Source organism: Triticum aestivum, chromosome 3D, assembly GCF_018294505.1.
Source record: "Triticum aestivum cultivar Chinese Spring chromosome 3D, IWGSC CS RefSeq v2.1, whole genome shotgun sequence".
Classification (NCBI taxonomy): domain Eukaryota; kingdom Viridiplantae; phylum Streptophyta; class Magnoliopsida; order Poales; family Poaceae; genus Triticum; species Triticum aestivum.
This window is the reverse complement of record NC_057802.1, coordinates 444,203,762-444,219,253: the sequence shown is the minus strand read 5'-3', so window position 1 is coordinate 444,219,253 and position 15,492 is coordinate 444,203,762. Positions and strand designations below refer to the sequence as shown.

Sequence of the window (15,492 nt, the reverse complement as noted above, 5' to 3'; positions counted from 1 at the left end):
GAACAGAATGGGGTCGCGCGGTGGAGTTGGCCTCATGGACCGGCTCCTCGCTTCCCATGCGCGGGCCAACAGCAGCCCCCGACAGCGGATCAACACGGGCTTTGTTTATCCATGCAAAAAAGATTAGCGGGGCTCGTGATCATGAGCGGCAAAAAGTCATGTCCTACCATATTCAAGACCCTGATAAGTATATTTCTTGAAAAAGAAATGGCATGTACATTCAGATAAACGTTTCCACTGGAGGGTGTAAGCACGCAGCGGGCAGCAGCACACACTTAATTAGCTGCACATGTCCCCACAGAAGACCGACGTTACTAGATGAAAGTTGTTTAATCTGGCTGCTTTCACGAGGTAAGGTTGCGGTTGAGAGTGAGACTAATTAATCCTGATATAAACCTTCTCTCGAAGCGAACGAATTAATCCATTATGCGCGCAAAAACATAGATCATAGATGGTGCTTCTGCTGCCTTCTTCTACCTCTTGCTGCTGTCCCTCTGGGTTCAGGATGCAGCTGCCGCTGGTCTTGGCTTCACACGAAGTGATTTCCCACGGCGATTCGTCTTTGGAGCTGGAACCTCGGCATATCAAGTGAGTAGTCTACCTTTGTTTGAGCTGAAAGTTCTGGCGTGTTTATTTAATCAATCTTGATGTGTTTCTTTTGCGTGCAGTATGAGGGTGCTGTTGCTGAGGATGGCAGGAGCCCAAGCAGCTGGGACACTTTCACTCACGCAGGTTGGTTGCTACATGTTTGCGAGATTTGTCTTTGGTTTTCTCATATGACTGTCTGACTGTGGATATTTCCCATATGTGTAAGAAATAGCACCTTTGGTAGAACAATTTACACAGCATTTCTGTTGCTGAAGCATTGCTAAAATTTTAGAGTAATTGAACATGACAAATTGGCATTGGCATGGCAACAACCAATACCAGAAGTCCAGAACGTTGACTATGAAGTGTTTGCTGCAGTTTAGGTCAATTTGACAGTTTGATTTGTTCTTGCAGGCAAAATGCCAGACAAAAGCACGGCAGATGTTGCTGCAGATGGGTACCACAAATACATGGTAAATAAGACGAGGCAAAATCTTGACCGTTTCTCTGCTTTAATAGTTCTACAAAGTAAATCAGGCCTATGATTTTGTAGGAGGATGTCAAGCTCATGTCTGAGACAGGCCTAGAGGCCTATAGGTTCTCCATCTCCTGGTCAAGGCTCATTCCAAGTACAGCAATCCTCAAACTCTATCACAACCATCCACTTTAGTTTCTAATTTATCTTACTCTTTCTGAAATTTCGGGATTGCAGATGGACACGGAGCTGTTAATCCCAAAGGGCTGGAGTACTACAATAACCTCATTAATGAATAAGTGAACCATGACAAGTATTTCTTATTAGATCTTTGAGCATTTAAATAATTTAATTGTGATTGATTGTTAGGTTCATATTTCATATAAGTTGGTGTAAATATTGTTCCTTGTTAAGAAGTTCATGCAAAATAGTAATTTGAACCATCTAGTCTCTGTGGTATTTATCCCAGGAATCCAAGTCCACATCACACTTCACCATCTAGATCTCCCTCAGATTCTTGAAGACGAGTATGGTGGATGGTTAAGCCCCAGAATTATGTAAGTGCATATATGATTTCACTACCAAATAGACAGCTCAACTGGAGTGGCAATTTTATATGTCATTTTGGCATACTATAATCTTTTATCTTGTTCATATTCTCAAATCTACAAAATGCAGCGAAGATTTCACAGCATATGCAGATGTTTGCTTCAGGGAGTTTGGAGATAGGGTTGCATCTTGGACGACAGTGAATGAGCCAAACATTGGTATGATGGCCTCTTATGATGTTGGTATATTCCCTCCCGGCTGTTGCTCGGACCCATTTGGAGCAACAAAGTGCACCGCTGGGGACTCTAGCGTGGAACCATACATAGCAGCTCATAATACCCTTTTGGCGCATGCATCCGTTGCTAGTCTTTACAGAGAAAAATATCAAGTGAGTGGATGATCTTGTACTTAAAATAGTTCTGGTGATGTTTAGTTTCTTCATGAACTACAATTTCTAAACCATTTTAGCTTTCCTCAAGAATGGAGGCTCAAGTTTCATTGTTTCAGTCATTAGGCACACCTAGGGACGAAGCTAGAAAAAATGGGCACCGGTGTCAGTGTTGCCCACAATAGCACTGATAATAGCAATGCAATATAAATAACATTTGTGGGCAATATATAAAGAGTGAAAATATGCAGTGAGCCAATGATATAAATTTTTATTATATTAAAATGATTTCCATACCCTAGCACTAGTCGAGCGAAGTCAAAATTCCACTTGCTTACATATTCAGTAAAAAATAAGAAAAATTAAAGATAAGTTGGGAGCATTTAATTTGTAACTTAGGGGCTGTTTGGTTCTAGGCCTAGTATTGCCACACTTTGTCACACATTTTTGCCAAGATTAGTTCATCAAAATGAGAGCCACAAGTTGGCAAGCCTAAGGGAATCTTGCCACACTTTTTATGTGTATGCCATGTGGGACCCAAGTGTGGCTTGCCTAAGGTGTGGCTTGAACCAAACACTCACCTAAGTTGGTCAAACTTGCCTAACCATAGGTGTGGCAATCGTTGGCAAAATTAGTCACAAACCAAACAACCCCTTAGTAAAAACAATAGGCGAAAGAAAAAAATATTTTGACAACAATGTACAAAACAAATGATACATAAAATAAATACTTATTAAGCAAAAATATAAACTAATGTGAGATTCACATGTTATAACTTCCTTCTCGACCTTTAATCTTCTTCATTCAATAAATCAACCAAGGAATCGTTTGTAGTGATAGTAAATATATATTTATCCACATAGCAACTCAGGCTATCACTCATGAACTGGTCACCCATGCAAAACACTCTTGACAATATCCATTTCCGAAAAGCATCTCCTCGTCGATTTTGTCAACTGGCAAAATTAGCACCATTTTTAGAAGTTGATACACCAAAGGAAAAGCAAGATATTTCTTAGTGTCAGCTAACACTTCAGCAAGATCTGCAATGTGATCCAAATTGGCAAATCATTGGTCTCTTTGGACATTGCCAATTTACATTCGAAGTTCATGATCAAGATCCATCAATTATGTTGAATAAAAGTCATCAGGATAAAACTCAGCTAGTTTAAATAAATAGTCCAAGTTGAAAGAAATATTTAAAGTCTGCTTTGTCTGCAAGGTCCTCTAATTACATATCTCGGTTTGATCTTATGTTGCTTCTTAGCATTCTTAGTATATTGTGATATTCTTTTTCGGTCAGTTGAATCTGAAAGAAGTTCATCTAAATTTATTTCTCCTAGAGTAGTAGCACCAACGTTTGATATACTACATAAATCTATTTAGGATTTTAGGTAGTCCTTTCACGACCTTGAAGTATCTGTTGGATCAGTGTCTCCTGTCCGCTTCAATAGAAATCTATCTATAATCTTCTAGTCCTAGGATAGAATCAAGGAGATAAATTACAAATTACAATCTTAGTATTACACACATGTATGTCAGGGCCTCGGGTACCTGGGATGAACCGAAGTGGACAATCAAGAATTGCAGGACTAATTAGGGTGACGCGGCCGGCTGGCGGAAATCGCCGAACCAAAATTAGCATCGTCCACCGTTGTGTAGTTCCCTGATAGCAGCGGTAGGTGTGCAGAGGATTTGGGGATCGATGTCATTGACGAAGCGAATCGCTTGAGAGAGGCGCGCGTCGTGACCTACAGCGACCTGGCGACCGGCTGCGTCCAGGGATAGGCACCAGATAGATTGGGCCTTGTGGACAACGTGCTAGGTTAGCAAACAGATACTTCTTCTTTACTGTTGTAATTATCTAACTGGCCTAAGACTTTGGGCTTTTGTTTTGTGGTGGGCTGGGGTCAATCGATCTTTTTTCCTGGGGTCAAAGTCACAAATCGGTAAAGCTATTAGCTGAAGCATCGAATGGCATTGGTGTCAACTGACACCACTGCCTACACATGAGCTTCGTCCCTGGGCACACCTAAAACCATTTGAGCTATTTGATCTGTAAGAGGGCTCCCTCACTACCTTGTATCGTTCGTCCGTGTACTTTGGCTTGTGCTTTATCTATACTAGTTTCATCTCATGATTCTAAATATGTTCCACACATGCTACATATGTAAAAGATAGACAATTTTGGCTGAAAACGGTTTCCTAAAGATCCTTATTTAGAACTGAAGGAGTGTGTCGCAGATGCATTTGACATATCCTTTCTGCAGAGAGCATTAGTGACCAGCAGGTAAGAAACAACCTGCAATATTACTGTACAAAGCTAGGTAATGGACTGGACCTGATGAATTAAAATGTATGAATATGAAACATGTAAACATTAATATTCATGCATTTTAATGCACACAACCTGCCAATATTACTGCATAAAGTTTGGAAATGGATTGAGCCTGTTGAACTAAATCGAATCGCCGCATAAAGCCACATAGGCCCTTAGCTAAAGTAAACTGTTTAAAGCTAACATTCGTTCCCTCGCCTCCATGGCAGTGAACAAGTTTGACTAACGAACATAAATGTGCCCTGGTACTGACGGCTGTTCTTGGTCAGCGAAGCACTCTATTTACTGTCTCAACATAGTAAACTGGAGTTGGACATTGCTATGCAAGAAAGGGCTCTAACACAGCGACACCAGCCATGTGGATGCGGGTCGTCTAAATAGGCATGCCGCATGCATCTATGTCCTCTTCTTGGCCGCGTCAAGCACGTACTTAGGTCACAGGCAAAGAAGATCGATCGATCTTACGACAGCGATGCCAAATTGTCGATCGCGCCTCGCGCGCGTTTCTTGTGTCATCTCCTGCCATCGCACACTCTAGATAACTGTGTAGTATGTCTCTTTCGCGCGTTTCCCGGTTTAGTCGTTGCTTGGACTAGATGACCCGTTGCGCCGATGGCGCAAGGAGCGAAAGTAAGGCAAGTATGTAAAGAGTGAACATAAATATATTTAGGGGCAGATGGGTACACATGGATTATTCATGATATATAGCATTCGAGAAGCTTACGATAGAATATTTACAATGCTATTAGGAAGGAAGGCAGGCAGGGAGAGATTCATCTGATAGGCTCTATGCTTGGTGGACCATTGGCGCTGCAATTGTTCATAGTGGTTGGGGTTGAATGTTTTCATAGTTCATAACAGAAATTCTTTGAAAATTATTATCCAGTCTCCAGTAGCATTTGTTTGTTTGTTGGAGTTCATACCCATAAAAATTTGCAAGCACAGAAAAAGTCATATAGAGTGGTACTCATTCAGGAAAAGTTGTATATAGATAATATAACAGCAAGAAAAAACATGCAAGCCAAATGCTCAAAGCCAGCATCCAATGCACTCATTTGAAAGCTTAAATAAAAGACTGCATGAATACTCCATCGTTGTACAGATTGAGTCTGAATAAATCCTCGTCTAATCCATCATTTGCTGAATAAACAGAATAAAGAGGACATGGTAGTTATAGTGCACGGAGGTATCATCGATACTTGAGGTATAGACAGAGGGCAAAATTCCAGCGTGATCTCCGTCTATGTATCCTGGATGTTGGGGATGACAAAGTAGTTAGATGTTGAGATTCAAAGGCATATCCACAAGCTATATCGAAGTATGTAACACCAGATAAATAAAGTTATGTTGAGCACATTGTTTATACGTATCAAACAATACATAAGAAACTAATACTGAGCCAGCATGATATAAGTACAAATACAGAGTAAGTAAAGGACGACAATTGCGTGTAAGGCGAGCAAGGTCCGAGCCGTGAATATAAGATTACTACATATGAAATGATTTTTGAAACTGTCTTACATTTGACCTGTCCATTTAGTCTTTGACTGAGGCTTTGTTTTCTTGCTGGGCCTGTGATTCGGTTCACTGGGAAAACAACAAACATGAGTAACGCATATAGCTGCACGATTCTGAAGAGCAAGAGGGAGGGCATGTTACTTGTCTGATGCTTCTTCGGTTGGTGGAAGCGAGCTGGTGGCGTCGTTCAGGCCATCCTAGATGTCAGTGGCCAGTTGTATGTAAGACGACATTTGGTATTGTCAGAATGCAAACGGAAAGCAGAACAACAGCGTGATTACCTCTAATTCGTTTACACATTTGGGTGCTGGAGTGTTATCATCGTCACTTTCTGAATGAGGCCCTTTCTTTGTCGCGGTCAAAAAGGCGAGCTGTTTTTGAAAGGATTCTGCCCGCTCAAATAGCACTGATGACCAGAACTGCTCAGCTTTGAGCTCCCTTTGGCATTTCTTGAGGCTTGTCGAGTTGGAATTGTCTATTGTGATGATGCCCATGGTTACCAGATAGGCCAAAGCAGCAGAACATGTTGATTTGATAGCATCGTTGGCAAACCGAGTTGATTCTCCAAAGAACAGCTGTTGGGTTGGCAACATGCTTTGGCTGTGGGGCTGGAGATCAATTTTCACTGATGCCATTACTGTGTCGTCATTATCATCGGTGAGCTCGAATGCATGAATTGTACCATGGATCCGCTTAATAGCTTCTTCAACCATGTACCTTCTGCTAATGGTAACACAAATGGCAGAGAGCTGCATTCGTTGGAAATGTAAAAGAATCTATCAGGTCAATTGGGTATGTTAGTATCAGGAATTTTCAGACATATGGATGGCTTAGTTACAACCTGTGGAAGCCCCTTGACTATTAAATCATCATCATCCATCAAGACGACGGTGCTTGCAGGCCAGGGCTAAATAAAATTTGAGTGGCATGGAAATAAACCATAGGTTAAAATTATTCCGTGAGCACACATACTTACGCAACTAAAACTATAAAAACATGGCATAATGCTGAGATAAACTTGGAAGCATAAGAATGCAATCAGACATATGATTTAAACACAGCAGAGCGTAGCAAACAAATAAACAAAGCACGAAGTTCCAGCAGTAGATCTGGCATAACCGAGAGTGACATGGTTCGATAGGACATAGTACATCATTAGGTTCACATGTACATACAGATCATTAAGGCTTAGCAGATAGATTCGGAAGAACCGACTGTGCCATCGTGCGATAGGATATATGTTACATATGGCTATAGATAACTATATTAGTAGGGAGCAACGACTGGCTGTAATGATGATAGCAGCGATCTGATGGTTCTTGCATGGCTGTTAGAAGTGATCTTCAGGTAGGAAACGGAAATCATCAGAGCAGTATCCTTCGTTGTCGAAGGTCTGTTCATCATCAAGTGAGGTCCTCATCTCTGGGTCGTACGGTGGATTTTCATCGCTCTGGGTTGGCAGGTCCTCATCATCGTCTGTTGACTGCTCCTGGCCATAAGGATAGACACCACTCTCTTGAAGGTTGACCATGGCCTCATCAGTGTACTGCTGAAGGTATTCGCAGCTGGCCTCTACATTGAGAAGAACATTGTTGAGCTCCACGTCATCTGGAGTAGAAAGATGACCCGTTGCACCAATGGCGCAAAGGACAAGAGCGAACCAAGCACTCAAAGCATGCAAGTAAGAATATCTAGAGACCGATGATCAACAGAAGGCATCAATGTAGTGGTCTTCGAGAGAAGATCAACATCTTTTCTCCCTATTTTCACAACTGGTTCTATCCAAGAACTAAATACAGCCACTAAAGGTCATATTCTTAATAGCATAGAAAGGGAAGCACTAAAGATCCAAAGCAAATGCATATCTGTTTGCATTGAAAAAAGAGATATGTGACAGTAATCAATAATCTCATAATAACGACACTATGCAGTGTAGAAATCATAACCAAAGTTATTCATATTCGAAACAAATACCAAGCAGTACAACAAACATAATTGCCTAATAAGTTATCCTTCATCTGTAGTTTTACTCTTCTGGCCTAACACGACCCAATCAGAGAAGAAGAATGAACTTGCTGGAAGGCTATTGGAAATGATTCAACGTTGAGATATTTAGGACTGATCACCGTTACATGTCCCTGCCCTGCCCTACCCTCGCCATTGGACAACCTCCAGTACTACCATGCCATCCCTCGCCCCCGGTGCAACCCTTGCTACTGCATGCCTCTACCCTTGCAACAATATTAATCTTTGGGTGGAATATTATAAGCCTTGCTAATTGAACTCCATGAATCATACAAGCCTGCCTTGGAAGTAACATTTTAGAAGCAAACATGAGGAAAATGCCTCGGAACAGGAAAAAATATTACCTTCAGCAAAAAAAACAATGTTTCAGCATTCGTGTTGATTCTTGTACACCGAGATTCACAATTTCTGGGAGTTCTTCGAATAAAACATCCATCCCCAGGATATCTAATACTTCCACATGAAAATGAAGAAGAAAAACATGGCAGAAATCATCCATCAGTTGAGCTTAAAACATGATAGAAGGTGACAAAAGTATGTCAGACTGACAATAACTAATAGATGACTATTGTTCAAACTATCAAATTGAAATTCCATATCTATCATACAACTAACAGAGCTTGTGGCCTATACACGAAGAAATGTCATGTTCAGAGAAGCCATATATACTAATTAAGAAAACTCAATTTTTAGCAAGACTCATTTATTCGACACGAGGAGCTTGGGGTAGGCTCATGTGATTTGGGCTCAGGGGCAGTAGGGATGCAGGGGCTCCTGTAGGATCAAAACAAAAGGAAGAGGTGGCGAATCATGATTCTCTCGCCTGGCACCATGTTGTTGGCATCAAAAACAGGGGAGGGTCGCAAGGGATCTGTTCCTAGGGACACAGCTGCATAGAACATACAAAGCCAGAACACAAATAAAAATTTGAATGCTTCATATAACAACATATCACTTTATTGGTCTAGAAATCAACATGGGTTCACAAGATCTTGAATGAAAGATACGGTAACATCAAGCCACATATAGGACTATGTATGGATTAACATCACTAACCAATGTATGTCTGAGTGAAAACCTAAAACCGAATAAGTGATGTAAATTTTCTTATAAAGCTATCAGGCTACAAATGAACACATGGCCACATCCATGCTGAACAAACACGCGCTCTGCGCCACTGTTATTACGACTCTTCCATACGGTGGCGCCTCCTGGATATGTCTCTACTCTAGTGTCTCACACACCAGCCATGACGCCTCAATAGATCACCAAAAAAGGTTTCTAGTTATTCTTATGCAGTTATAGCCAATTGTTCAGAGCATACAAAGCTTGTAAGATCTCAGTGGTAGTGCCACAAAATCATACTTGCACAATGCCACTGTGACAGTATAAGACGTGTTAAATTCAAATAGAAGGGATGTTCCCAATCAACCTCAGTTGAATTAGCATTATGAGCTTCTCAAGCTGTTAATTAAAAAAAAGCATATTTATCCCAGCAATTCAACAGAAAGTATTGCTCTTATCATTTCTCAACTAACACTATGCTAACCAGATAAGACATAAAAGAACATTGATAAGGATTTCCCCACGGCCGCTAGTCTTAAAAATTACACCTCACGAACAGGGAAATTATTGTAGTGAGTGTTTATATGTTCATGTATACAAAAGTTATAAATGGTAAGGATTCTAACACCGTGGTCATGCAACTCACAAATAAAAGTTTCTCAGTGTTGTATGTTCATTACAGTTATACATATGAAAACCGTGTGCACGTACCACTGAAAGGCTCCTTCAGCGGTTAAGAACAACAAATTAGAAGGAATTTGTCATATATATAGGGTTAATAAAATAAAACAATAGTTATGTTTCCTTTAAAAAGCAGTATATGTTTTAACAGTAGCAAAAAAAATGTTAGCTAAACTGAATACAGAGCACACTTGTTATCTGCAACTGAGTTAGCTCAACAGCACAAAACATGTAAATACAAAAAAGTGAAGGAAGAATGCATAAATTTTATAAATTTTCCTTGAATCTACACTACCAATGAAGCCTCAAGAATTGGCAAAATAGCTGAAGTATAGTGGATCTAGTGTAGCTTCATTTACCGTAGGGGCCCATTTCCGCACAAAAAAAGGAGGCTGGATTTCTGTTTTCTGCAGCCACAACCAGTACCAACAAAAGGTGAGATGCATATTTCACAGAGTAGCACAGCAGCAGGCTACATGAGGGGGGAAACAACAGGACTAAAAGGTACCATGCCATTGGTCCAAATTATGCACATCATTTATCTGAAGCGTCATATTGTCTCAATCTACATATCTCATTGGCCAATCCATGAATTTGTGCCTCTCCATCTGCATCCATATCCACCTCCACCAAGTAAGCATAAACCAAAGCATAGACTTTTACCGGAAAATTGAGGAAGGGGCGAGGAGGAGCTGGTATACCGGATGGGTTGGAGACGCAGTTGTGTGCCCAACATAGTTCTCTGGCAAGATTATTTGCAATGCAGGTGTTAAACTGCAGAAAGAATGCACCAATCTCCAAAATAGTAAAAGAACTCTCATTATGAGGCAAAATGGTCAAACTATTTTTGTAACACCTAAATATTGCGGGGCAGAGTTATAAGAGGGGTCATGAGTTCCTTTGGAAGCACGGGAATGGCTAAATAACCTGCAAAATCTGTAACAGACGCAAAACAATATAACTCTCAGAAGAAATATTGCTCTTGTCCATGTGATAAATTTAAATGTAAAACATTTACAGTGAAGTCGATAGAAATGAGCAGGAATTTAAAATATTTTATAAAAACTATAAAGAACAGAGCAAATCCCCAGTTCAGTTCTACTCAAAGACAAAGATGATGATACAGATTCTAAGCTAGCTGGCACATCTACATAAAGAACCAACATGACAAATGCAAGGAAACCGGAGATAAATCTTCGGCTAAGATTGAAGAAAGAAAATAGGATGAGCTCACCTTTGATCTGCATAGCACATCCAGGAATAACCAATTTCTTCCTTAATCATGTGAGTGCCCAGGACAAAACAATCTTCTAGTTCATTGGTGAGCAACCCTTCTGAAGCTCCTACGAAGAGAAAATTTAGAACTTTAACCCAGAGCACATAGTCGCAGTGATTAAGCAAACTAGAACACTCTCAAATGCTTAGCAAGCTCTACTTTCAAGAACCATATACAAAATCAATGAATAGAAGGCTGAGTGAACTAAACAGAATTTGGTTAAAGCTGTCACACTACAATTAGAAAAGCATATCCGTAGCAGGTGAACCTCAAAATTTATATACAGCCAACCTGACCGCACAAACGCACCGGTTCATGGAATATGTACCAAGACCTAATCAAGCAAGCCAATAGGAAACCTAACCTTGTTGGTAAACAGCACACACATCCAACAAAATCAACAAAGAACCTGCACACGGAAAGGAACATGAAAGAAAAAAATGTCTCAGCTCACACACATTTTATCGAACAGGATTCAGGAGACGAGCAGAAAAGATCTTAGCTCCGAGTGCAAATAACCAACTGATGTGATCGCATACCCGAGCAGCAAGCCACCAACGAAACAAACAAGCCTGTAAATCCATCAGATTGCTGAAGAGGTAATGTTCATTCACAAATAACCTAATTTTGCTTTGGTAGGGCAGCAGGCAAGCTTCTGCTGTTGCTGGTTCCGACGACAAGCACAATGAGAGGCAGCTTACCAAATACAATTAACAGCAGCAAAACCTGAAAAATAATAGATGCTTGGATTAGGAAGGCACCATAGCTGCCAGTTGTTTGTACCAAGCATAATGAAACATCACCTTTCTAAAGTCAGGAAAAGGTAAACAAAAAATAGATTGGTAATGATATATGTGTGTAGTACAGCACAGTATCAAGCAGCATAAAGTTACTGCCACAATTGCCATTCTTTTTCAGATATGATACTAACCTGGTAACTGAAAGCCAACGGCTGTCTAGTAATGTAGTTAAAAAATAACTTGAGGATACTAACTCTAAAGTTCATTGCCGGGTTTGACCTATAATAAATCAACAATATAAACATGATTATCCAGAATAAATTTAGATATTCAGAAAAAAAATGGAGCAAAAGAAAGTGACTAACCTGAACCCAACAGAACCATCGCAAGGCCTCCGGTTAGAGGAACGACCAGTCCAACACTTGCAGCAAGCTGCAAGAACACAACACTGTAATGGATCAAATCGAAGAGCAGCAAAGCGTAAATTGAAAAGGGAAACATGAAAAGCATAAGGGATAGGCCAAACCACCCAGAATCCTTCTCGACCTTCTCTGTTGTGGGGCGATGGCACCGTGGATGGCCTCCTCTACAGCCAGCGCTCCCCGTGCGTCGAGGACAACGGCGACAACGCCGCGCTCCACATGCCCAGTCCAGAGGTGGAGGGAGAACTGACAGGTGCAGCAGTGGCGCGGGGTGGCCGAGCACGGAGAAGAAGGCGCACAAGGGTCACCGGGGGCGGCAGGAGCGGGGAGAGGTGAAGAGGTTGCTGCGGCGTAGGGAGAGCACGACGCGTCGACCCGCTGGTCCACGCAGCTCCACACGCGCGGCGAGCTCCCACTGCTTCCCGCTGCTCGCCGCCCTGTCACGCCGCCGCATCCTCGCCAGCCCTACGCGCTCGCGGTCGCCGCTGCCTGCTGCTGCGCTGTTGCCGCTGTCGCCCGCGCCGCCTCGCCAGCCCTGCGCGCTCGCTGCCGCCCGCCCCTGGCCTCGCCTCCGGCCTCCGTTGTTCGCCCGCCACACCGGCCCCCACTCGTCGCGCACAGACGCCCCTGCTCGCCCGCTGCCGCCCCGCTAGCCGCATGTTGGCCGTGCCGCGGTCAGCCACGGCCTGCGTGCGGGCGTGCCCAGCCCTTGCAGGAGGAGGAGGAGAGGTGGCAGAGGCAGGGGAGAGAGCAGCCGCCCCCTCTCGCCCCTCCCAGCCGCCCCCGCTTGCCCGCCCCCGCTAGGTGCATGCTGGCCGCGCCACGGTCAGACGCACTGGGGCTTCGAGGGGAGGAGGAGAGTAGGAGGCGGAGCAGCGCGGCCGGCCGCGTGCGGGGCTAGGGTTTGGAGGGAGGAGAGAGCTGAGGTGGGAGGAGGGAGCCGAGGCGGCAGGAAAAGGAGAGTGGCGACCAGGTCCTCCCCACAGGAGCGGTTGGCTTTTATACGTCTGTGTGCGAAATGACGAAAATGCCCTCGGCGGGCACCAAATTAACAAGCGGTGGCACAAGCGATTTAAAGGCGACGTGGCCACCTTGGTCCTGCCTAGCGGTTCTCCAGGGTATATAGGTTAAATAGCGGGGCGAGAGCCTGTTTCGAGAGGGTGGAGGCACCAATTCCAGTCATTAGGCATTAACCACATCGTAATTCATCTTTTCAATACGTGTTTCAGCATTGGCGGCACACTTAGGGTAGTATTTTCCAGGGGAAGTAGTTGATATATTTTGTTTAGGTTCCTGGGCATTTCCCTTAAAAACAGAGTCATCATGTACATAGACTCGCATTCTTCGTTATTATCTAAAACAAGTACTTTTCTGATCCGAATTAACTGACGCAGCATCTATACAATGTCGTCAATTAATTCGAATCGAAGGGAGTATTACACTCTTCGTAATTTCCCTGCTACGGTGCAAATGTTTCCGAGGTATAGGTTCATAAAAAAACTAAGGAATCTTTTTGGATGTAGGTCATGCAAAAAGAAATTGTTGGCATAAGTATCTACTCCTACTGGAGTTACCCGCTGACAAATTCCACAGTGGATTTAGATGCAACCCAGAGATGTAAAGATTTCTTATTTGGCTGGTATGATATTGTGCATCTATTCTGTCAATGGAAGCTTTGACATACATGACCCGTGCACCTTAAGTGCCGTACTAGCAGGATACTGGCACTAGTAGAAAAAGAGGCTTCCATACGCCCCCATTAGTCCCCAAAATAATCGAACCGCGACAAAAGGGGTCTTTAGTCGCGGTTCGGGAGGAGACCCGCGACCAACTATCTGGGCCCACCGCGCTCGGTCGACAGCTGGCGGACGGAAGGGGCTTTAGTCCCGGTTGGCCTGGCCAACCGGGACTAAAGGTCCCCGAAGGCCTTTAGTCGCGGTTGGCCAGGCCAACCGGGACTAAAGGCCCATCCCTATATATAGGACTCAGCTCACTTCACTTCACTCAGCTCACTTCACAATATTCAGAAGGGGGTGGTGGGTTTGCTTTTGGTTCCTCCTATGCACACAAGGTGTTCGATGAAATGCCCGAGAGCCTGAAACAAATATGATATGAAGTGTCCGAGCCACACTTGAGCTTTCTCATTTATTTTTCCTCCGCGATCACGGTTAGCAACTTGAACCTTTCATGTGTCATTGATAAAATATGCATGTGTGTAGTTCATTGTTTAATTTGTATTATTTCTAGCTAGTTAGTTTAACAAATGCATGATGGTTAATTATATACTTTATATAATAATAATGCAGATGAATCGGCAATGGATGTACGGTCCCCGACTCTCCGGCGAGTTCACTACGGGTTTGAAAGATTTCCTCGTAGTGGCAAATGCGAACAAGCAGCAAGGTTTTATTATCTGTCCATGTGCTGTCTGTAAGAATCAGAAGGGTTACTCCTCCTCAAGAGACGTTCACATGCACCTGCTTCGGCACGGTTTCATGCGAAGCTATAATTGTTGGACCAAGCATGGAGAAAGAGGGGTTAGAATGGAAGAAGATGAAGAAGGGGATGATATCGTTGACAACTATCATGATCATTTCGGTGATACTTTCATGGAGGATGATGCTAAAGGTGGGGAAGGGTTAGGTGAAGGTGAAGAAGAGGCACATGATGAGCCTGCTGATGATCTTGGTCGGACCATTGCTGATGCACGGAGACGCTGCGAAACTGACAAGGATAGGGACAATTTGGATCGCATGTTAGAGGATCACAAAAAGTCGTTGTATCCAGGATGCGATAATAGTCTGAAAAAGCTGGGCTGCACACTAGATTTGCTAAAATGGAAGGCACATGAAGGTGTAGGTGACTCATCATTTGAAAATTTGCTGAAAATGTTGAAGAATATGTTTCCGAAGAATAACGAGTTGCCCGCCAGTACGTACGAAGCAAAGAAGGTTGTCTGCCCTCTAGGTTTAGAGGTTCTGAAGATACATGCATGCATTAACGACTGCATCCTCTACCGCGGTGAATACGAGAATTTGAATGAATGCCCTGTATGCACTGCATTGCGTTATAAGATCAGAGGCGATGACCCTGGTGACGATGTTGAGGGCGAGAAACCCAGGAAGAGGGTTCCCGCCAAGGTGATGTGGTATGCTCCTATAATACCACGGTTGAAACGTCTGTTCAGGAACAAAAAGCATGCCAAGTCGTTGCGATGGCACAAAGAGGACCGTAAGTCCGACGGGGAGTTGAGACACACCGCTGATGGAACGCAATGGAGAAAGATCGACAGAGTGTTCAAAGATTTTGCAGCTGACGCAAGGAACATAAGATTTGGTCTAAGTACTGATGGCATGAATCCTTTTGGCGAGCAGAGCTCCAGCCATAGCACCTGGCCCGTGACTCTATGCATCTACAACCTTCCTCC

The 15,492-nt window shown here is 43.1% G+C and overlaps 1 protein-coding gene and 2 long non-coding RNA genes across 3 annotated transcripts; 1 reads left to right on the top strand and 2 right to left on the bottom strand.

The window, feature by feature from the left end:
• Positions 1-553: 553 nt before the first annotated feature.
• LOC123079524 (uncharacterized) lies at positions 554-1,200 on the top strand. The gene is made up of 3 exons (XR_006438018.1): positions 554-732; positions 1,003-1,061; positions 1,142-1,200. It is a non-coding gene; the product is annotated as an uncharacterized lncRNA (long non-coding RNA).
• Positions 1,201-2,676: 1,476 nt separating this feature from the next.
• On the bottom strand, positions 2,677-4,205 carry LOC123079523 (uncharacterized). The gene is made up of 2 exons (XR_006438017.1): positions 3,555-4,205; positions 2,677-2,956 (listed from the first exon to the last, which is right to left on the bottom strand). It is a non-coding gene; the product is annotated as an uncharacterized lncRNA (long non-coding RNA).
• A 1,159-nt stretch (positions 4,206-5,364) lies between these two features.
• On the bottom strand, positions 5,365-10,029 carry LOC123079522 (uncharacterized). The gene is made up of 7 exons (XM_044502297.1): positions 9,987-10,029; positions 8,226-8,334; positions 6,698-6,763; positions 6,138-6,605; positions 5,998-6,053; positions 5,860-5,925; positions 5,365-5,588 (listed from the first exon to the last, which is right to left on the bottom strand). The coding sequence occupies exons 3-7, from the start codon at positions 6,734-6,736 to the stop codon at positions 5,528-5,530; spliced, it is 690 nt and encodes a 229-aa protein (XP_044358232.1). The 5' UTR covers positions 6,737-6,763; positions 8,226-8,334; positions 9,987-10,029; the 3' UTR covers positions 5,365-5,527.
• Between the last annotated feature and the right edge of the window lie 5,463 nt (positions 10,030-15,492).